Raw genomic sequence first — 24,852 nt, 5'->3', positions numbered from 1 at the left:
TTGATACAATAACTGGGGCAATGAGGGTTGGTATGTTGAATGTCGAAATTAGTGAGACTGGCTCAGGACAGGGAAAGGTTCAGAGCTGCTGTACATAGGGTTGCTGTACATCACAGGTGACTCAATGACACATAACAACAATAATATATTATGACAGGTTTGGAAGCAGGAGTGGCATCCACTTCCTAAAGAACATGCATCCAGAAACTCTGTGAACTTTGAAATGTTGATAGTTTCAGGCCTTTTGTTAATGGATTCACTATGAGTCTTGCTCGACTATAAGGCATTCAACAACAACAGCTGCTAATAATCACCCTATGAACCTTGCTCTTTTCTGCATCATCCTCACCATTCCCAGCATGCTTGGGCTATGAGCTCAATATCATAGTCTCTGAAATAAGTAAATAAATCTTGTTATTTAATAGTTATTTGTAAGTGTGTCCTGGAAGTAAGAGTTTTATTATTTTTGCAAGACTGATAATAAAAATGAACCTAGAGTGATTTTCTTTTTTTATTTGTTGTGTGCTGTCGAATCTGATCCGACTGGCACAGGAAGAGATTGCCCCTCCTTCTCCAGTGGAGCATCTGGTGGATTTGAACCATTAGAATGATTATTTTTCAAATGCTTGCTTTTGAATGAGGACATGAAATGATTTTGACTTAGAAGACCTTTTATAAAAATTTTCCTGGGTTACAGTATGAGAACCATTCTTCTATTTTAGATTTTTTTTTTTCTGGTTAGGTATATGGTACTTTAATAACTTGGAAAATAGTTCTTGATAAAAAATTAAACTGGTTACTGGGAAAGAAGATAGCTTTTATATAAAGGTCTTTGACTTTGTAGGTGATATTTTTTAGCTCCATCTTAACCGTAGAACCAAGAAATGTGATCTGGTTTTCTGACTTAGATGACATAAGAACAGAAAATTAGGGAGATAATCAATTAGGTGCACTCTGGAGAAAAATGCTTTTTAGAAAGGCAAACAGTTACCTTCATTGCTAGGCTAGTTGTCTTTGACTCGAGTATGACTCATAGCAACTTTATGAACAGCTCATCTGAAGCGCATCCTATCCTGTGCTATCTTCACACTTCCTGACACACTAGAGCCCATTGTGGCAGTAACTGTGTCAGTCCATCTGGTTGAGGGTCTTCCTCTCGTTTGCCAGCTCTCCTCCCTTCCAAGTATTATGACCCTCTCCCAGGAGTAGCTAGCCCCTCTTAGCAATGTGCTGGAAGTATGTGAGCCAAAGCCTAATCTCATTGCTTACAAAGAGTACTCTGGCTGCACCCTCTCCAAGATAAATTTATTTGTTCTTTTGGCAGTCTGTGGGATGTTCAATGCTCTTCTCCAGCACCACAACGGAAAGGCATCAATTCTTTCATCCCTGTTCATTGTCCAGCTTTCAGATCATAGCAAGTGATTGGAAAAACCATGGCCTGAATCAGACACACTTTAGTCTTCAAACTGACATCATTACTCCTCAATAATTTGGAGAAGTACCTAACTGCAGACTTACATAAATTTAGCAACATTGGGGTTGCTAGCTTTTTGTTACTTAATGATGTGACTTTCTACCCCAAATTTATTGTTAGTCTAATCTTACATGGCAGCTCTATCACTGCTAATCTTACATGGCAGCTCTATCACTGCGCCTAAAGGGTACTTAAATATTAATTGTAATTTTATTTTAAAAAATAAAAATTACCTGCATTTAGTAATGTATTTAGTGATTCCCTCTCTCCTCTCATGCCTTTAGTTTTAGCTGGCAGTACTGTTGAAATTATTTTTAAAAAATACATTTTCCTAATTGTTGCTTAGAAGTTGTTCTTTAGTATCTTTGTTATGATAACATTGAACATTTTCACTATAATTTCTTTCTAATATCTCAGCACAACTCTTTGCCTTACAAAAATGTAACTAGAAATAAAAAGCAATTTATTTGTTCATTTCTTACTAATGATTAACAGTGGAAGAAACATTTGATAAATGTGTAATGGTAAAATGTGTACATTGTAAACTGTGTATACAGTATTACCTATTTTTTTTCTTTTAACTATTTTCTTTTTAATTTTTTTTAATTTATTATATATTTGTGTGTGTGTGTGTGTGTGTGTGTACTGTCAAATCGGATCTAACTGGTACGGGAGGAGATTGCCCCTCTTTCTCCAGCAGAACATCTGGTGGATTCGAACTGCTCTTTTCTTTTTTTTAAATTGAAATTTTAATGAAAGTTTATAGAGGCTTTGGATTTACAGTCATTAATTGTTGCACATTTTCCTCCCTGCGCACCCCTCCCCTAAATTGGTTATTTTCTTTGAAAAGTTAAAAAAAAAATTAAAAACCCCCACCACCACTTTCATTATTATACAATTCCCTCCAAGTCCACTCCCCTATGAAGTTCTCATTCTGGGCTCTTGTCATGAAAATAACACCCCATCATACATTCCTTTCAAACAGTTCTCTCCCCCATCTGTTTCAATGCAGTATATATTATTTAAACGCTTTTTTCTTAGATTTCTTCTAACCCCAATGTTAGTCCTGTTTTATAACTAGCATTATGCAGTGTTTGTCCCTTTGTGACTGAGATGTTTCACTCAGCATATCCTCCAGAGTCACCTATTTTGTATAATATTTCAAGAGTTCCTTGTTTTTTCAATGTAGTATTACATTGTGTGAATATATCAGAGCTGCTCTATCCATTCATTTGTTGATAGGCACTTGGGTTGTTTCCAGCCCTTTGCTGTTGTGAACAAAGCCACAATGAACGTGGGTGTGCATATATTTTCTTGGGTGACAGTTATGGTTTCTTTAGAGTATATTCTCCAGTAGTGGAATTGCTGGGTCAAATGATATCTCCATTTCCAACTTTTTGAGAAAGCACCACACTGCCTTCCATAGTGGTTGTACCATTTTACAGTCCCACCAACAGTGAATAAGGGTTTCAGTTTCTCCGCAACCTCGCCAACATTTTTCGTTTGCTATTCTGTCACACTTTGCTAATCTTACTATCTTACTGGGGTGAGATGATATCTCATAGTTGTTTTCCTTTAACTATTTTTGAGTAAGTCAGGGTGCAGATCTGTTGACAGGGTCACCATGAATTGTTGGCTTGATAGCACCTAACAACATCATATTCAGTATGTAAAGAAAGGTAACTAATGATTAGAGTAAAGCAATAATATCAGTTAGTTTAGTGGTTTAGTTTACGTTCAGTTAGCACATAAACACAGTTCTAAATATAAAATTATTTTTTTAACAGATATATATCTACATATATTAATGTGCAGGAGAGGGATCCCAAGGCTCACAGATTTCTAGGTCTTCTATATGAAGTGGAGGAAAACATTGACAAAGCTGTTGAATGTTATAAGGTAGGATAACAATATTTTCATATCTAAAAACAAATATTCAAGTAATTTTTCTTATATGGATATCATGAAAACCTGATCGTCACACTGTTTAGTAAGTAACACTATTTGAAACCGATTCCTTGTCTAGCCTAAAATACACTGTAGTTTATCGTTGTTATATACTGAACCATTGAGTCGGAACCAGCCTATAGCTGACTCTTTGATGGGTGTTCAGAGGCAGTTAATTGCATGAGAGAGATTGCCCTTCTCCGCGAAGCAGCTTGTATATTCAAAATTAAGCAGCTTAAAAACTCAAGTCATTGCTATTGTGTTGGAACCAATCCATATATGATGCATCAGCAGGTTTTTGAAGGTTATATACCGGGAGATCTTTTTCACTTGATGTGGAACAACTGCTGGTAGATTCAGATGCTTAGAGAGGCACAGCCTTTGTGTTAACAGCACAACTCTCATGAAGAATCTAGTAGTAGTAGTAGTAGTAGTAGGACTTAATAATAGATGAGTTTGATACTCCATGAATTTTAAGTGTAACATGGTTAAAAATGCTGTCTTTATGTTTTCTAAGTGTGCTTTTTGGCATTCATTTAATAAACATAGTCTTTATTTGATTGCTCTCCAGAAAATTCCAGGTTACTTAAATATTATAGCATTGAAATAATTTCACCTAATAGAGTTTTTATTAGGTACAATGATAATTTTTAAAACCTAAGGGCATATACTTTAAGACTCTTAATTTTTCCTTTTCTTATATTAGCGTTCAGTGGAATTAAACCCAACACAAAAAGATCTTATCTTGAAGATTGCAGAATTGCTGTGTAAACATGATGTTAATGATGGAAGAGCAAAATACTGGGTTGAAAGAGCAGCCAAACTTTTCCCAGGAAGTCCTGCTATTTATAAACTGAAGGTAAAAAACTAACAACAATATGTATTATAAGAGCAGTTGGAGAAAATGAAATTAAACTAATTTTAATATTTGGTATTTAAATTTCATCTTAGTGATAAACTTGAAAATAATTTATACATGTTTATTTTAAATTTTTTGTTAAAACTAAAAAAAAAATCTTTCTTAGTATGGACTGGCTACTAGACAATGAGCTCTCCAAATGGTATTGTAAGTGGTGATTTTAAACTCTTTAACAACCAAATAATCTCTCATTTTTAGCACCTTGGTTTGGAAATTTGGGGTAGTGGTTTCATGGGGCTGCATAGTTGACATGTTTACTGCTTATGTTCTACCTCCTAGCTCATTTTCTAATGCCAGGTTCTTATAAGCTTGCAAATGGCCATTTCAGGCATAATAATTTGTCTGTGTTTCATAAAAGAGGAAGATGACAACTCAGGAGTAGGAGAATATGCAATATATGACTAATTACCATCTTATCTCTGAGACCAAAAGAACTAAGTGGTGCTGGCTTACCATTATATTACATTCTAATCAAAGATCATGAAGAAGAATCCTGATCCGAAGAGGAAAGTATAGAACAGATTTGATTCTCATGGAGATGAGATTCTTATTTGGAGCCATGAAGGCTGAATTGATACCTGAAACTATTGCTTTAAGATAATTTTTAAACCTTAAACAACTCCCTGAAATCTTAAATCCAAATAGTAGGTTAGCTTAACTGGTAAAGAATGTCTGCCTTGATCATTGCGTTCTTTCAAGAATTATATCTATAGATAAAATTGACAGTTGCTACTTGAAAAGATTAGGTACTTTAGGTACTCACTAAGTTTATGTTGATAGGATAGGGAACAACTAGAGAAGCTTATGAGATGAATATGGTAAATTACAGCTGCACTCTTTCCACCTTAGGCCTTTGAGGCTTAATTTATGGTCTGGAAGCAACTCTTGAAAAGTATGTAGTATGGTATGTAGATGATAATTTTAGGTAGCAACTCTGTTGGACTAGGCACCACTATAGCCATTATATGATTAAAATCGCACAAGTGTTTCTAAATTGTGGATTTTGTTTTAATAGGAGCAGCTTTTAGATTGTAAAGGTGAAGATGGATGGAATAAACTTTTTGACTTGATTCAGTCGGAACTTCATGCAAGACCTGATGATGTCCATGTGAATATCCGACTAGTAGAACTGTATCGGTCAAATAAAAGATTGAAAGATGCTGTGGACCATTGCCATGAAGCAGAGAAAAGCATAGCTTTGCGTTCAAGTTTAGAATGGAATTTGTGTGTTGTGCAAACCTTAAAGGTAAATAAAAGCTGTTGGATTTACATTTTTATGTAGACTGTTACCATACATTATTTGGTACTTAAAATTTCTGTCATTTATGCAGCACAGTTATGAAATGAAATTTTGTGAAGATAATTTCAGTTTGTAGAGAGCACATTTTAAATACAAATAAGACAACTATAGACATATTTTTGGTTTTTTTATTTATGAAACTTAGTAAAAACCTAAATGGTTTTAACATATAGGAAATCAGCAAATTGTAGACAAAAAACAATAATGTTTTAGGATTTGCTAAAGCCTTTTAACTTACTGGTTCCCCCCCCCCCCTTTAAAATAGGACTATTTGGAATCTTTACAGTGTTTGGAGTCTGATAAAAGTAACTGGCGAACAACCAATAGAGACTTACTTCTTGCTTATGCTAACCTTACATTTCTTACACTCTCCACTAGAGATGTGCAGGAATGTAGAGAACTATTGGAAAGGTATGTTGACCTACTGACGTTAAGGAAAGTACTTTTGGTAAATTACAGATTTCTTTGTCTAGTAATTTGTTCAGTTTCAGTTCATGCATCTAAATGCCTTTATTGTATCATTTTTTATATTGTGTTTGGGAGGTATAGTTAATTTGGTGACCTACTTGCGAGAAATTGTGTGTGTGTGTGTGTGTGTGTGTGTGTGTGTGTGTGTCTGTGTATGAATAGTTACCACTGTTGATATGGCAAATATTTGTTTTATAATTTTATTTGAAAGTGATATGTTTAATTTGAGAAATACCAACTCTGAATTAAATAATGAAGCTTATATGATCAAGACAGAAGATAAAGATGATAGAAGAAAAATTGCTGTTGAGCTGTGATTTTGGACAAGAGTACAGAATATTCCATGGACTACCAAAAGAACAATAAGTCTTGAAGAAAGTGTAGCCAGAATGTTTCTTGGAGGCAAAGATGATAAAGCTTTGTGTCACATACTTAAGACATGTTGCTAGGAGAGGCTGTTAGTTGGAGAAGGGCATCATGCTTGGAAAGGTGGAGGTCTGATGAAAGAGAGGTAGACCCTCAGCCAAATGAATTGATACTGTGACTTCTGCTGTGGGCTCAAATGTGTCAGGAAATGGGAATATGGCAGAGGATTGGACAGGGTTCAGGTCTGCTGTTCATAGACTCGCTATGGATTGTATTCAACTTGATGGCACTTAATAATAGCAACAACAAATGATCAAGAAGGAATTAAAAAATATTTTAGTTTACTATGTTTATTTCAGATTTAGTATTAAGCTTTAATCTGAAGTTGGTAATTCTTTTTTTCTGTGCATGCCTTTTTTGTTTATATATTGTTTTTGTTAGGTGTTATTGAGTCAAAGGTGACTTGAAGTGAGTTTTTGAGTAACAAATCTGAATTTTTCCCTATCCTGCACTATCCTCACAATTTCTAATGTATTAATGTACTCACAATTTCTAATGTATTAATGTACGTGTACAAAACACACTTAGGCATACGTGAATGTGAACACAGGCACATTCCCAAGTAAAAAAGAGAAAATATTGTTATAGTTGTTGTGTATATCTTGTTGAGCATTGTCTTCTTTTTCTCTAACCCTGTTTTTCCCAGCATGATATCCTTTTCAAGGACTCCTGACAACATGCTCAAAGTATGTGAGATGAAGTTTCACCATTCTTGCCTCTGTAGAACATTCTGGTTGCACTTCCTCTTGTTTGTTCTTTTGACAGTTCATGGAGTATTCATTACTATTCTCCAACACCACAATCAAAAGCAAAGACTACATATAATTGGTTTGAAATAAATCATAATTCTAAAAGTTAAGCTTGAAATGTAGATAATATGAAGAATAAAAATAAACACTAAATCATGATTTGTAAAATAGAGATTAAAGTTTATTAGCATGAATATAGTAGTTTGAGCTTGAAGTAACTGCTTTTTTTAAAATTCTGAGTTAAATAATGAAATCTTATTTACAATTCTGTAACTGTGGACTCTTAATATTACAGTTTTGATAATGCTCTTCAGTCAGTGAAATCATCAGTGGGTGGAAATGATGAACTCTCAGCTACTTTCTTAGAAATGAAAGGTCATTTCTACATGCACTGTGGTTCTCTACTTTTGAAGATGGGTCAGCATAGTGAAATACAATGGAGAGCTCTCTCTGAGCTGGCTGCTCTATGCTATCTCATAGCGTTTCAGGTAAGCCTTTCCCATTTTGGGTGTATTAACATCTTATTCAGACATATTTCTTGTGTAGATCGGCCCTGTTAATGTAATCAAAACACGTCCAAAAATCTATAGACCTATAGAGTTAAAATCCTGAACTTGACAGGATGAAAAAGAGTTAAGATTTATACAGTACTACTGAGGGTGGTGAAAAGGTACTTTGATGCATTGTTGGTGGTAGCCTGTGTTTTTGGGACTTACTTGAAAATTAGATTGAAGAGCTTTGATCTTTTAAACTTCCATTTCTGGGAATGTATTATAAATTAATTTCAAATATGGATAAAATACAATTTTTGCATATGCTTAATTACACAAAAAACATAAGTACATTTTTGGGATGTGATTATGAAAACTATGATAGAAGAATAATTATCACATTTTAACATGTTAATTTATTAGGAAATATATTTTCCAATGTGCTTGTGACAGTCGTAATGTTTATGACATATAATGTATATTTATGTATAATATAATGTATGTGTGTTTATATGTGTAGTTACCACAAAAATTTTATATTGTTATGTGCCAGTGACTTGAAACTGATGCACAGCTGACCCTCCAGTGGGTTTTCAGAAACAGTAAATTGTAAGGGAGGAGGCTACAACTACACATCTTTTTCATTTGCATACACACAATTATCTGCACCAGTAAGATGCAGCCATTATACGTTAGGTGTCGTCATAAATTTTTAAAACTTTAGTCACTAACCTAAGTAGGATATAGAGCATTGTCTTTGGAAATGATATTATGCTTTTTAACCTTCATACTTCCTCAGATACTGAGGCCCTAACTAGTGACTCCTTCCCTCTGCGTGTTTGGTTATTATTAACAGGTTAACATAACTTATGTAACTTTTACATAGCTCCTGTGTTTTTATGCAAACTAAACTGTTTTCTGGTTTTGATTAACTTCTGTTGTGTTTGGTCAAGTTGGAACCATCCCATCGCTGACCCTACAGAGGGTCTTCAGAGGCAGTAAATTGCATGGGAGAAGCTTGCCCATCTTCCTACAGAAGAGTTGGTGAATTCAAACCACATGCCTTTGGGATTGCAGTGCAACTTCTTGCCACCAGAGCTCATGTGTGATTTATGGCCTCTGAAAACCTACTGGAGGGTCAGCTTTGGGTTGGTTAAGATGTGATGGTACACAGGAACAACAACAGAGAGGTGAGGTTGATTAATTTTATTCTTTCTAAAAACAGCCATGTAATAGAAAGGATTGTCTTACTTTTAGAAAGAGTATTGCTGGCTTAAGAATTTTACTTCTAATATCATCAGGTTCCAAGACCAAAGATTAAACTAATGAAAGGAGTAGCTGGGCAAAATTTACTGGAAATTATGGCCTATGATCGTCTGAGCCAATCAGGTAATAAAATGTTTAATTCATTTAACTTGCTGGGTCCCATTTTAAGATTTATACTTTCGTCTGTACAATAGTTAAATTATGATAACAATTTCTTTTTGTAACACTATTAAGTACTTTAGAATCAGAACTGACATCTAGTTGACCCTCTAGTCGGTTTTTAGAGGCAATAAATATCACTTGAAGAGATTGCCCATCTTTCTCCTGCAGAGCAATTATTGGATTTGAACCGCGAGCTTTTTTGTTGGCAGTGCAACTCCACTCAGCCACCAGAGCTCCTTTCGTAACTCTAGATAAAAGCAATAGATATGGAAAGAAATGGAATTTATTAAAAGGAACAAATATTTGATACTGCTTGTTTCTTGACGAAGATAATTCTAACTCTTTATTTATATAGCTGTTAAAGCCTTCATCTTGGATATATCAAAGCTTGTCCGGAACATAGTATAAATAATGATTTGCCAATGATTTAATATCAGCTGCCTATGAAAGAAAGTTATGGGGTGACACGATGAAAAAGATACTTATTCCTTGAGGAACTGATAATAAAATGAGGAGTAAAAAAAGATACCTACCCACATTTTATGTTGCTTTTGGAATTCATAGATTTATCCCCAGTTTTTCTGTTTGGATGCTAAAAGTCCGTTATGTATTCTTAATTTTTACTGGCACACAGACTTCAAGAAACTCATTTAGCTAGTGAATCACGTAATAAACTGAAGACGTATAATAATACCTTTTGTAAAGATCAGTTTTATATAAAGTTGAATTAATATTATGGAGAACAAGAAATACATTAAAAGTTAGATATACCTTCATTCATAAAAACTTTGGTGTGGTTTTTTTTTTTAAAAAACAAACCTTTGGTTTTTCATTTAAGTCAAAATTTCTATAAACCTCTGTATAGTAAGGGTATTTATCAAAAGATTTAAAGCATTGCTCATATAACCCTCAGCCTTTTAGTCCTTGATGTGATTTCTAGATTTCCCCCATCTCTACATTCTTAAGAGTGTTTTGTACTGTTAAATCTTCTTAGTAAAGACTATTGTTTGGTTTTGGCTTTCGGTCATTCTTACTGTTGAGATACTGTGGCCCAGGAGTACCTAAACCTCACTGACCAGCAGAACTACCTCAAAGAACATTTTTTAAAAATTTATTTTATTTTTACTATTTGTGTGTGTGTGTACCGTCAAATCAGATTTGACTAGTACAGGAGGTGATGGTTCCTCCTTCTCCAGCAAAGCATCTCGTGGATTTGAACCGCACACCTCTGGGATTGCAGTGCAGCTTCTTGCCACTAGGCCACCAGAGCTCCCAAAGAACATATTTTTAAAAATTATTTTGATGTGACAACTCACATACCTGTTTACCTATCTAAAATATAAAATTCAAATATTTAGTATATTCAAAAAATTGTACAAGTGTCACAATCCATTTTATACACTTTCATCACTCCATAAAGAGACTCTACACTAAGTAGCCAGTCACTCTTTTACTTCCCTTTCACTCTCAGTCCTTACACAAACACTGATGTAGTTTCTTCCCTATTGTGGATATATCATACTAGCGAGGAAGTCCTTAAGTCACAGTGGTTAAACTACTCATTTGCTTACTGTGAGGTATTTCATTAAAGCTGTGTTTATAAAATAAATTCTTCACCCTCTCCCTTTGGAATCAAAATCTCTCAGAAAGAGACCCGGAATCAAATATTTCTAGAAGTCTCTTTAATAAGTCCTAATAGCTAGGTTTATAAATTAGCTTATCTGACTAGAGGAATTAGAGCTTTACTTTGCTTTCTAAGGACCACTTAAATCTTGTACTTTTCTCCATCTAAAAACACCTAGCACGTTTTTCACACATTCTTTTCATGTTATTTTTTTTTTTTACTCTAGCATGTAGAAATTGATATTAATAAAGATCAATCAATCTATATTCATTTTCTTCATAAGTACCTTTTTTCTTACTGTGGTTATGGTTGGAGGATCAAGACGAAGTTAATTGTGTTATTTCCTCTTTAGTTATATGAATGAAACTGTTGAGATACGTGTATAAATACAGACTGTATCTTAAAAATGCCGAAAGTTAACAATTTGTTTTTCAGGGCATATGCTGATAAACTTAAGTCGTGGCAAGCAAGATTTTTTAAAGGAAGTTGTGGAATCTTTTGCCAATAAGAGTGGCCAGTCTGCTTTGTATGATGCTTTGTTTTCTAGTCAGTCACCTAAGGATAGATCTTTACTTGGTAGTGATGACATTGGAAATATTGATGTGCAAGCACCAGAGCCTGACGATTTGAGTAGATATGATATTGGTAAGTTGTATCTTTCAGAAGAAAAACTTTACATCTTAAATTTTTATATTGGAAGAACAACAAAAACAAAATCGGAAATGTTCTTTAACTCATTATCTATAAATAATGATATATTTTTGTCACAATTTTTGAGGGGCAGAATGAAGGACAGTTGCATATATTTTTCCTTTAATAATTCCTGCTGTACATAGAATTGGTTTTTTTCCACAGTTTATATTAGACACTATGCATTCTATGTACCTCAATGAGTAGGCTTTTAATGGTACTATTACCTGTTTTAGTAATTATTAAATTGATTAGCTTTTTTTAGGTAGTTTTCTATTTTCAGACATCCATGTTGATTTTATAATGTTTGGTTATTAAAATAGTACTGTGTTGAAAATATTTATAAATTGTCTACATTTCACACTATTCCTATAGAAGTTTTAAAAATACTGTTAGTGAGAAAGGAGAACATTTTTAAAGATTAATTGCCATATTATTGTATAAGTTGTATGTACCTCTCTGGATGAGATACCTAAATATTTCAACTTGGAGAAGAATATGTATATGATTAATGTAGTATTCAGTTATTGATTGAGATTGCCAACAATTTCATCTTGCTTGGATCCACAATCAACACTCTTGGTACCCAAAGTCAGGGAATCAGGAAACATATGGCACTCGGAAAGTCTGCAGTCGAGCACCTCTATAAAGTACTGTCTGAGATTCAGACCATGGTCTTTCTGATCACTTGCTGTACATCTGAGAGTTGGATAGTGAATAAGGATGATAGGAGAAGATTGATTCCTTTTAACTGTGGTGTTGGAGAAGAGTACTGAATATCCCCTGGACTGCCTAAAGACAAAACAAATATATCATGGAGAAAGTGCATCCAGAGTGCTCCTTGGAGGCAAAGATGATAAAGATTCATTTCACATACTTTGGAAATGTTGATAAGAGAGACTATTCCTTGGAAAGGGATATGACCATATGATCATTGGATAGGTGGAGGGTTGATGAAAGAGAGAAAGACTTAGCCTGATGGATTGACACAGCGACTACTGCACTGGGCTCAAGTTTGTCAGGGAAGTGTGATGATAGTACAGGATAGGACAGAGTTCGGATCTTTTGTTCATAGGGTCACTATGGGTCATATTTGATGGCACCTAACAACAATTCAAACAGTATTGTATTTATTATTTTAATGACTATAAAATCCCCAAACCAAATCCCTTCTTTTGATTCTAATTCCATGACTTTCCATCAGGTTCCTGAGGCTTATAAATCTTTTTGGGGAGAATACTTCTTGTCCATCTTTTTCCTGTACAACAGCTTGTGGATTTGAACTGTTTATCTCTTCTTTCTTTTTCTTTTTTTTGTATGTGTACAGTCAAATTGGATCTGACTAGTATAGGAGGAGATTGCCCCTCCTTCTGCAGCAGAACATCTGGTGGATATGAGCCTCATACCTCTGGGATTGCAGTGCAGCCCTTGTTTATCTCTTTACTAATGCAATACCTATTGTACCATACCACCGAAGTTCCTTAATGAATCAGTTGTTGTTAGGTACCATTGAGTCGTAGATGACTCATAGTGACCCTATGAACGAAAGGCCTGAGCACTGTTCGTACATAGAGTTTCCGGAGGCAAGCCATTTCAGAAGTGGATGCTGCCCCTGCTTCCAGGCTTGTTTTAGTCAGGAAGCTCCAGCCAACACTGCCCACCATGGGTGACCATTACCACGTTTGGCACATCAGTGTCACAGTGTTCAGCATCACAGCAACCACAAGTTAACCAGTTTTATTTGCAGTTTGAACTCTCCAGCCACTCACTGGAAGAAAGATGTGGCAATTATGTAGAATAGATTTGATACATTGATGTAGCAGTGTAAAAGGTAAGAATAGATGCTGTATATTGAACACTAATGAGTTGTGGGATGACATCAAAGATACCATCCTTGAAGAAAGAAAGGTCCATTATGAAGACCAGAAAAAAGACCATAATAGATATTAGAAGAGACTTTAAAAATTACAGTAGGGGGGGAAAATTATAGTAGAAAGTTCAGAGGTGAAAACATAGGGAATAAAGGCTGAATTAAGAGATGACCAGAAGATTTTAAAGGGCAGCTCAAGAAGATAAAGCATAAGAATAAAATGTGCAAAAGACTGCATTTAAGAAAGGCAAAAGAGGAGAACCTGCTCAACATTTCTCACGCACAAAGAACAAATTCAAGCCTCAAGTTGCGAAGGATTATTTAGGCAAAAATTTTTAATGATGCAGGAGGCATAAAAAAAAATAGAGGGAATACACAGAATTGACTGACACTGAACCATGTCAGAAGTAACAATGGTAATGAAAGAAGCTCACACTTCACTGAAGGCATTGGCAAAAAATAAAAGTGACAGGAATTATTGGATATCATTTGACATCTTTCAGAAAACAGGTGCACCCCTGGACCTCCTCCCTAGTCTGTGCCGAGAAATTTGGAAAACAGCTACCTGGCAAACCGGCAGGAAGAGATCCATATTTGTGTCCATTCCAAAAACAAGTGATGGAGTAGAAGGGAGAAATTATTGAATCATCATTAATAGCCCAAGCATATAAAATCTTACTGAAGATTATTAGGAAATGGCTGAACACTACATCAACAGAGAAGAGCTAGAAATTCAAGCAGAATTTAGAAAAGGCCATGGCACAGGGGATATAACTGTTCATGTCAGATGAATCTTGACTGAAAGAATACCAGAAAGATGTTTGTGTTTTACTGGCTATGTAAAGGCATTGGACTGTGGATCATAAATTATGGATAACTTTGAGAAGAATGGAAATCTCAGAACACTAAATTTTGCCTAAGTGAAATCTGTATGTAGACCAAGAAGCAGTTGTTCAAACAGAACAAGGAACACCACATGGAAAGGTGTGCGGAATCTTTATATTCTTTCTCCATACCTATTCAATCTGTATACTGAACAAACAATTCAAGAAGCTGAACTCTATGAAGAATAATATGACATTAGAATTGGAGGAAGACTCATCAACTTGTGTTATGAAGATGACACAACTTTGTTTTTGAAAGTGAATAGGACTTGAAGCACTTGCTGCAGAAAGATTAAAAACAAAAGCTTTCAATATGTATTACATCTGAACCATCAAGAAAATCCTCACCAGTAGGCCCATAGGCAACATAAATGGAGAAAAGATTGAAGTTGTCAGCAGTTTAATTTTACTTAGACCCACAACACCCATGGTAACAGTAGTCAAGAAATCAAAAGATGTTGCATTGGGGAAATCTATCAAGGATCACTCCAAAGTGCTAAAGAGCAAGGATTTGGTTTAAAGACTAAGGTGTGCTTGATGCAAGCAGTAGTCTTTTCGGTTACTTCCTTTGTGTCTGAAAGTTGGACAGTGAATAAAGATGACAAGAAAAATCTATACCTTTGATATGTGGTATGGGAGGAGAGTATGACCCATGGACTTCCAAAAGAACAAATAATACTGTCTTAGAGAAAGTGTAACTAGGGTGCTCCTCAGAGGCAAGGATGGTAAAAAAAAAATATTTCACATTCTTTGGGGAGGCTCTCAGGAGAAGCCTTGGAAAAAGACGTGGGAAAAGTGGAGAGTAAGAGAAAGGAAGACCTTTATCAAGTTGGGTAGACACAGTGACCGTAACAGTGGGTTCAAGCATATGAGAAGTGATGAGGATAGTATCAAATAGGGAAACGTTCAGTTTACAGCATTACGAGGAATGGAATATAACAATTATGTAACGATTATAGTCTTGGAAACCTAAAGGGTAAGTTCTTATCTATCCTTCAGAGTTACTGAAAGCCAGAATAGACTTACTGGCTTTGAGGATGGTTGTTTGCATTTAGTAGGCCTCTTGTTTCTTTGAAGGGATTTATAAAGAACTTTCTCTGTTATAGCTGCTTTGATTGAAATTTCTGAAGATGAAATGTGATTGTATTTAAAAAACTATGAGAATTTGTCTTGACGTCTGAGGTTTGATACAGAAAAGCTATTATAATTAATTGCTTAGTTGTTAAAATGACACAATTTTTTTTTCTTTTCTCTAAAAACTCAAGCCTGTTCTCCTAATTTCAGGTGCCATTCGAGCTCATAATGGTAGTCTTCAGCACCTTACCTGGCTTGGTTTGCAATGGAATTCATTGCCTACCTTACCTGCAGTTCGAAAGTGGTTAAAACAGCTCTTTCATCATTTGCCCCAGGAAACCTCAAGACTTGAAACAAATGCACCTGAATCAATATGTATTTTAGATCTTGAAGTAAGCATATATTTTAAAGAAATAAATATTTAAAGTTTTGTTTAATTTTTTTCTAATTTAAGTTTCTTTTTTCTTTAAATAAAATAGGTATTTCTACTTGGAGTTATATATACAAGCCACTTACAACTAAAAGAGAAATGTAATTCTCACTACACTTTCTATCAGCCATTATGCTTACCACTTCCTGTATGTAAACAGCTTTGTACAGAAAGACAAAAATCTTGGTGGGATGCGGTTTGTAATCTAATCCACAGGAAAGCAGTGTAAGTAGTAAAACAAAAACAGTCCTTTCGTTTTAGACTTTAATCTCTTATAGAGATTTCATTTAATTCTTATGTGATGATTAATATGCATTTATAATGTGAGTTTATGAAATAAAACTCTCTTTTAGACCTGGAACCTCTGCCAAATTGCGACTTCTAGTTCAGCATGAAATAAACACTCTAAGGGGTCAAGAGAAACATGGTGTTCAGCCGGCTCTACTTGTGTATTGGGCACAATATCTTCAGAAAACGGTCAGTTCATTAAATTATAAATGTTTCTTAAGAGCATTACATTAATTTTTAAAGGACTTTTACTAGAAAGTCTTTTAGTCTTTGTAAAAGCAGTGGTTGTTAAAATTATGCAAGATGAAAAAGAATTTTTTCATCTTGTACAAGTATATATACCCTTTAAATAGTGCCTAATGCTTATTAACTATTGTGTAAGTATTAGCAAATATTGCTTAATAATTATTACAATAACTATTATGGTGAAATTTCTAAATATTTGAAGTTGGAACCAAAGGGAACTTGAAGCATGGGCGGAACTGTGCCCTTTTTAAATTTATTTGGCTTCAGAGGTGCACTTTTTCTTTGTTGATTGGGAAGGTTTCTGGGTTCTGGTTGGCTGGCCGGAGGCCTTTTGCTGGAATTCGAGGGGAACTTGAAGCATGGGTGGACCTGTGGCCATTTTGAAATTCATTTGGTGGTGGTTATTTTTGAAATGAATCACTCTTAAGCATTACAGCACTGTTCTGTCATTTCTCTGTATTGAGGTAACTGTGGTTTGCTGTGATACTGAATGTTGAGCCATTGGTCTGTCTAGTGCCATAATGGTTACACATGGTTGAGAGTATCTGGTTAACTAACAGATTAAGACAGGCTTGGAAGCAGGAGTGGCATCCACTTCCTAAACATGCCTGTGGAAACTCTATAAACTTAGAGACAGGATAATATTTATAGAACAAAGTTAAAGTGTTTTGTTTATGGGGTTAGTAATAGATGGCACTTAATAATAACAATACATGTTGCAAAGCCCTTGTCTTCCATTTTGGACTCAACACTGTATAATGGCACTCTTGTTTTGGTTGAGAGTCTGTGTAGATTGTCTTCTTTATTTTAGTCTCTTGTTTAGTCAGTAAGACCTCTAGGAGGACACTTGAATTTAAGGCCAAGCCCTTTGTCTCCATTTTGGAAACTGGGTGGAGCTATTGGACTCTGTAAGATGGGCTCTCTTGTTTTAGTTGAGGGTCATTGTGCAATGTTTGAGATTTTTTTGTTGTTTTTTTTTTTTGTTTGTGAGATTTTTGTTGTTTATTATTATTAAAGACTCTTGTTGAGAGTCAGCAAAACCTAGAGGGCCTTTTTTAAAAACAAACAAACAAAAAAAAACATCGGGTCTGAGGGATATCTTTTAATTCTTTGATATTGTAGTTTGGAGGAACATTTTCTAAATTGTACAGCATTCCTCTGTCAATTGCTGAGATAATCTGGGTTGGCTGTGATGCTCAGCCTTTTACCATTGGGGTCTCAAAAGCTATAATGGCTGCCTATCGTGGACAGTGTTTGGTGGAGCTCCCAGTTTTAAGAGCGGTTGGGAAGCAGGAGTGGCATCCACTTCCTAAACCACATGCATCTGGAAACTATGAACTTGGAGAAAGGATGATTATAGAAAGGCCTCAGGTCTTTTGTTCATGGAGTCGCTGTGAGTTGGGCACGACTCGATGATAATTAACAACAACAGCATGAAACCTATACCTAAATCAAGAAGCTATTATACAAATAGAGCAAGGTAACATAAAATAGATTAAAATCAAAGATGTGCATTAACACTTTATCCTTTCCTCAAGTGTATTCTGTCTATATGCTTTGTTGTTGTTATGTGCTGTTGAATCACTTGTGACTCATAGTGACCCTATGTACAAGATCCTTAAACGCCGTTCTATCCTGTGCCAACCTCGCTGTCTCAAACACACTCTGCCCACCACTCCAATCACAGAATCCATCTGTGTCATCGAGGGTCTTCCTCTTCTGCGCCGTCCTTCCAGTCTCCCAAACATAATGTCCCTCTCCAAGGACCGCCCCGCCTTGCAACATCCCCAGAGTATGTCAGATGAAGCTTCAGAATCCTTGACTCCAAGGAGCATTCCAGCTTCACCCTCTCTAGGACAAACCTGTTTGTTCTCCTAGCAGTCCATGGTGTAGTCAACACTCTTCTCCAGCACCACAGCTCAGAGGCATCAATTCTCTATCATCCCTATTCAGTGTCCAACTCTCCGATGCGTAGCATGTAATTGCAAAGACTATAGCTTGGATCAGGCGCACCTTAGTCTCCAGCCTGACGTTACTTTTCAGTACTCTTGAGAGGTCCCTCACAGCTGACTATCTCAATGCAGTTAGTTTCCTTATTTCCTGGCTGCTGTTATCAAGATTGTTGACTGTGGAACCAAGTAAACGAAAACTGTTAACTATCTCGATCTCTTCACCATCCATACTGATGCTGCCAGTTGGCCCAATGGTGAGAATCTTTGCCACATGCAAGTAAGATTCTGCTGAAAACTATCCAAAAACATTTGGAACAATATGTCAACAAAGAACTGCCAGATTTACAGGTTGTATTTAGATGAGGTCGTGGTACTAGGGATATTATAGCTAATATTAGATGGATTTTGGCAGAAAGCAGAGAATACCAGAAGAATGTCTATCTGTGCTTCATTGACTATGCAAAGGCTTTTGACTCTGTGAATCACAACAAGCTATGGCTGACTCTGAGAAGAATGGGAATCTCAGAACATTTGATTGTGCTAATGTGAAACCTATACTTGGACCAAGAGGCAGTTGTCAGAACAGAGCAAGGAGACACTACATGGTTCAGAATCAAGAAGGGGGTCCGTCAGGAGTGTATTTTGTCTCCATACCTTTTCAATCTGTATGCAGAACAGATCATCCGAGATGCTGGGCTGTATGAGGAGGAATGTGGCATCAGGATTGGTGGAAGAAACATCAACAACTTGTGTTATGCAGATGACACAATCCTCCTTGCTGCAACTGAGGAGGACCTGAAGTGCTTGCTGCAGAAGATCAAGGACTGCAGCCTTCAATATGGATTGAAGCTCAACATCAAGAAAACAAAGATTCAGTCTATATGCTGAACAAATTATTCAAGAGTTAGACTATCTGAAGAAACTTGTGGCATCAGAATAGTAGGGGATCGGGGAACAGCGGAATGCTCCCCGAAGGGCATTTTTTTAGTAGTCAAAGCCATTGAGAATGCTGTATCAGGGAGGAATTTGGAGTGATGCAGCTCATGGGGTTTGAACTTTGCCTTGGTTCTTAAATTCGGTTGGTCCTGAGGGTGTTTTCAATTGTTTTTTTGTCGAACATTGTTCTTAGTGTAATAGCACTGATCTATCTATTTGCTGTGCAGAGATAACTCGTGGTTGCTATGATGCCAAACACTGGGACACTGATGTATCAAATGCTATAATGGTGGACAGTGTTTGGTGGAGATCCCCAATTAAAACAAGCTTGGAAGCAGGAGTGGCATCCACTCCTCCGGAAACACTATGAACTTAAATAAATGATGAAAGTTACATAAGTGTTTAGGTCTTTCGTTCATAGGGTTGCTATGAGTCATCTTAGACTCAGTGGCACTTAACAACAACATGGAAAAATTAAATGTAGACTACTAGCACTTTGGAGTTTATTTTATTTTTTTAATTGTTTTTTGTGTGTGCACCATCAAATCGGATCTGACTGGTACAGGAGGAGATTGTCCCCGTTCTCCAGCAGAGCATGTGGTGGATTTGAACCATGTTCCTCTGGGATTGCAGTGCAGCTTCTTGCCACTAGGCCACCAGAGCTCCCTGACTACTAGCACTTTGATCAAACCTTGTTTATGTAAAAATATGCAGCTCTTGAATGTATTAAGAAGTAATACTGATGGTGCAACCACTGTGGAAGGTGGTATGGCGCTTTCTCAAAAAGTTGCAAATAGAGATACCATTTGACCCAGCAATTCCACTACTGGCAATATATCCCAATATATCCCAAAGAGACCATAACTGACATCCAAGCAGATATATGCACACTCATGTTTATCGCAGCTCTGTTCACAATAGCAAAGAGTTGGAAACAACCCAGGTGCCCATCAACAAACGAATGGATAGAGAAGCTGTGGTATATTCACACAATGGAATACTATGCTGCATTGAAAAATAAGGAACTCATGCAATATTATTCAAAATGGGTGACCCTGGAGAACATTATGCTGAGTGAAATATCTCAGTCGCAAAAGGACAAATATTGCATGGTGCCACTGTTGTAAAATGGGACTGATATCAGGGTTGGGGTAAGACTGAGAAAAACTGGATAAATTGTGTATACTGCACTGAAACAGATGAGGGAGTAAATAATTTAAAAGCGATATATGATAGGGTATTATGGTTATCACAAGAGTCCACAATTAAGGTTGCATAGTGGAATGTACTTGGGGCGGCGGGAGGGGCGTGGGGGATTGTGTCCCAGGGAGGGAGTGCTTCTTTTACTTTTGAAAGAGGCGCGAACTTGGGGGGTGGGGGAGGAGGGCTGGGCGGGGAGAGAAGTGCAGCAATGAATGAATGGAAATCCAAAATCTCTGTAAATGCTCATTAAAATTATTAAAAAAAAAAAAAGTAATACTGGAAGTGCTTAAAAGTCAAGCCTACTGGTGTTAAGGTTATCATTTATTTGGTAAGATGTACCAATGAGTTGAAATTCTGTTTGATTTAAAAAAATGTTATTTTTAAAAATTATTAATTTTTTAGTTATTGAATATTTTCTCCCCCCACTCCACCTCACAGTGTACCCCTTGTTCTACATTGCTGTCATTCATTTAATTGCTTAATCAATCATATATTCCTTTAGACAGTTTTTCCCCTCACCTGTTCTAATGCAGTGTTCATGATCTATCCATTTTTCCCCGTTCTCTCCCCAGCCTTCCCATGTCTGTCCTATTTTATATCAGCAGTGTTAATACAGTGTTTATCCTTTGTGACTGAGATCTTTCATTCAGCATAATGTCCTCCAGGCTCCCCGATGCTGTGTAAAATTTTTTTAGTTCATTGTTTTTAAGTGCTTTGTAATATTCCATTGTGTAAATGTTCAAACCATAGTTTTTTCTGTCCATTCATTTGTTGATGGGCACTTGGGTTTCTTCCATCTCTTTGGTATTGTGAATAATGCAGTAATACAATACACTTGGGTGTCCATACATCTGTTTGAGTTGTCGCTCTGATTTCTTTCTGGCTAATACTCCCAGTAGTGGAATTGCTGCGTCATGTTGTCAACTGAGGGTAAAGAATAAAAAACAAGACAGAATACCAAAAATGTATAAGTAAACAGAGGTAAAGCAGGGAGTGAGCAGTTTGAACAACTGAAGTGCAGAACGCAGCTTCCCTGTGCCTTTATTAAAAATTGCCAGAGATCAAATCACAAAGAGAATTCTATGCAAATGGAGCTAAGCTCTTTCTATTGAAAACCTTATGCTTGGCTCAGGATGGGGAGGGGTTGGCAAATATTTAATAGAAGAATTGTGTAAACCCTTAGCACTTACTCCTGTGACACCTCAGGTCTGCCTTGGTTCTTTGGGGTGAATTCCAGCTTGTATTTGCGCCTCCCTAATATCCTGATACAGCATTTGGTTTATTACAAATATTTAGTATGAAATTTGGCTTCCCACAGGGTCAAATGCTATTTCTAGTTCCAACTTTTTTTTTTTTAAATAAAGAATTTTTTATTTTATTGTTTTTGTGTGAGTGTACTGTCAAATCAAACCTGATTGATACAGGAGATTGTCCCTCCTTCCCCGGCAGAGCATCTGGTGGATTCGAACCGTGCGCCTCTGGGATTGTAGTTGCAGGTCCTTGCCACTAGGCCACCAGAGCTCCCCTGAGTTCCAATTTTTTTGAGAAAGCTTCAGACCACCTTTCTTAGAGACTATATGCACCATTTTACAAACCCAGCGTCCGTGAATAAGGGTTCCAATTTCTAGAACCTTGCCAACATTTGTTATTTGCTGCCCTATTGAACTTTGCTGTTGTTACTGAAGTGAGACGATATCTCATTGTTTTGAAAAAAAATTTTAGACTTAATTCTTACTCCAGCACTTTTAGGTTTACAGAAAAAAAAATGCAGACACTTCTCATATACTTCCTTTCCCTACTGTACAGGTTTCTCCTGTTATTAACATATTCTGTCAGTGTGATATATTTATTACTGATGAACCAGTATTGATATATTATGTAGAATGTCTAGATTATGTTTTACGTGCACTATTGTAGAGCCCTGTGAGTTTGACATATGTCTAGCAGTGTGTCACCTTTTGCAGTATCATACAGAGTAGTTGCCCTAAAAACTTCCTGTTCATTATACTTCTCCATTCCTAAACCCTAGTGGGCTCTGCTGGCCTAGGGATAAGGAGCTGTGCTGCCAACCTGAAGGCAAATTGCTCCACAGGCAAAAGATGGACAGTCTCTTTCCAAGCAATTTGACTTTTAAAACCCCTAGAGATTGAAATATTAATTGATTCTGACTCGACAGCATGGAACACAGAATTATCAGATAGGTGGTTTGTAAAGATTTTCTGCCAGTCTGTGGCTTTTTATTCTCAACAGTATTCTTCACAGAGCAGAAGTTTTTAATTTTAATCTAGTTCAGTTTAACTACATTTTCCTTTTATAACTTCTGTTTTTGGTGTCATGTATGAACAGTCATTGTCTCTTACCATCTGTTACCTAAAGTGGCAGACATCAGGCACACAGAATTTTTTTTTTTTTTAATTCGTTGTCAAACCCAATGTGACCTGGATTTTTCTTATTTTATCGTCAAGAAGTTGTATTGTTTTGGATCTTATGCTTAGTTCTGTGATCCATTTTGAGTTTATTCTTGTAAAAGATGTAACTCCATGCCCGCATTAGCTTTCTCCATGTAATGATTATTCCATCAGCATTTGCTGAAGAGGCTATCCTTTCTCCCTCCACTGAATTGTTTTTACTCTTTGTCAAAGGTAATTGATTATAGTGTCAGATCTATTTCTGGGTTCTTTTATCTTTACCTATTTTTCCCATTTTTTTTGCCTGTACCACACTGTTTTGATCACTGTAATGTATATTAAGTTTTGAAGTTAGATAGTATTTTAATACTGTATTGAAATAATTTTCTTGAGATATATAAAATAATTTGATTGGAATGTTGAATCTATAGAATAAGTTTGAGGAATTGGCATCTTAATTCGCTTCCTATCCATACGCATGGTATATCCATTTATCTCTTTCTTTATAAGAATTTTGTGTTTTGTGTGTTTCATTTTTGAGGGTGACATTATGAATTCTTCTGTGTTCTTAATTTCAAATACCGGTTGTTCATTGCTGTTTTAAAGGAAAACAGTGACTTTTGCATATCTGCCAAAGTGTATTGCACACTTTTTCTGTGATTCCTTAGTAGTTTAAAGAATTTGGGATAAGGGAGGTTCTTGATTCTTGGGAGGGATTTTCTGTACTCAGTTTTATCTGCAAATAGGGCCAGTTTTATTCTTCCTTCTCAAGTTCTATACTTTTATTTTTCTTAATCAGTTGTACGAGCTAGGTTTCCCAGTGAAATGTTTAATAGAATTGCTAAGAGAGGATGTTCTTTAATTACTACATTGACCTGCTGTTTTAACGTTTGTAAATGTGTTTTATATCTGATGGTCTATATTCCTTAGACTTTGTATTTTTGATACTGTATTTTAGGGCAGTGACCTTAATTCTTTTTATGATCAACGAGAATACATAGGCAGAAGTGTTTATTACTGGAAGAAAGTGTTGCCGCTGTTGAAGACAATAAAAAAGAAGACCAGTATTCCTGAACCCATTGATCCTTTGTTCAAACATTTTCATAGTGTGGACATACAGGTAGTGGGGGCTTTTTTATTTCTTTTTTTATTTTATATTGGGTTGCATACAAAATTCGTATATGCTGTGTGTCATTTATGTGCATTGCCTTTCACGTATTTCTGCATTTATGTTGTGTTTCAAATGATCACTCATGTACATTGTATTTTATAAAATTAATCACCAGTTACTTTATGTCTATGATTACCCTGTCTTTTCAGGTCTCCATTGGATCCTGTAATTTCTTCACCACCCCCTTCTCCATTCATCAAACTCTCTTATCCTAGAGATTTCTTCCCCTCTTTACCTGCTTTCCCTTTGGACTTTCATCCACATTTTGTTAGTTATCCTTCTATTTTTACAATAATAGCTTTATGCTATATTTTTGTGAACTAAATGGAGATAACGACTGCTTTAATTAATTGCCTGGCTGTTTATTGGTAGTCTTGCTTTCAAAATTCATCAGCTGTCACAAATATAACAGGGTTTTGCTCTGTCAACTCTCATTACTATCAGGTTGAAACTAAATCATAGCTTTCCTTACACTGAATTACTGAAGCTGTAACTCACATGGGAGCATCTTGCCCATCTTTTTTTCCTGTGGAGCCATTAGTGAATTTGAACTGTCAAAGAGGCTCTGTCTTTGAGTTAGGAGCACAATTCCCTGTGGGCAATACCTCCAGAACTCCCTTTAATCATATTAGAACCTATAACATCTTTAGAAAATCATTCGTATTTGATATTCTGAGTGGAGACAATTCAGATAATAATGACTTAACTTTACTTAGGTGTCTGAAGTTGGTGAATATGAAGAAGAAGCACACATAACATTTGCTATATTGGATGCAGTTAATGGGAATGTAGAAGATGCTATGACTGCTTTTGAATCTATCAAAAATGTTGTTTCTTATTGGAATCTTGCACTGGTAAGTAGATGTACTACGTG

The 24,852-nt window shown here is 36.0% G+C and overlaps 1 protein-coding gene across 1 annotated transcript in view; it reads left to right on the top strand.

Moving 5' to 3' along the window:
• RANBP2 (RAN binding protein 2) overlaps positions 1-24,852 on the top strand; it is a 66,871-nt gene that overhangs the window by 5,797 nt on the left and 36,222 nt on the right. The window contains 12 exon segments of the mRNA XM_006883824.1: positions 3,262-3,373; positions 4,128-4,280; positions 5,356-5,586; positions 5,906-6,051; positions 7,579-7,771; positions 9,076-9,163; positions 11,262-11,471; positions 15,555-15,736; positions 15,824-15,999; positions 16,128-16,251; positions 23,766-23,927; positions 24,695-24,832. Coding sequence (XP_006883886.1) covers positions 3,262-3,373; positions 4,128-4,280; positions 5,356-5,586; positions 5,906-6,051; positions 7,579-7,771; positions 9,076-9,163; positions 11,262-11,471; positions 15,555-15,736; positions 15,824-15,999; positions 16,128-16,251; positions 23,766-23,927; positions 24,695-24,832 — 1,915 coding nt within the window.

The sequence above is a fragment of the Elephantulus edwardii genome, unplaced genomic scaffold, assembly GCF_000299155.1.
Source record: "Elephantulus edwardii isolate Elephantulus edwardi_28Jun2011 unplaced genomic scaffold, EleEdw1.0 scaffold00030, whole genome shotgun sequence".
Lineage (NCBI taxonomy): Eukaryota > Metazoa > Chordata > Mammalia > Macroscelidea > Macroscelididae > Elephantulus > Elephantulus edwardii.
This window is presented reverse-complemented; position numbering and strand designations above follow the sequence as displayed.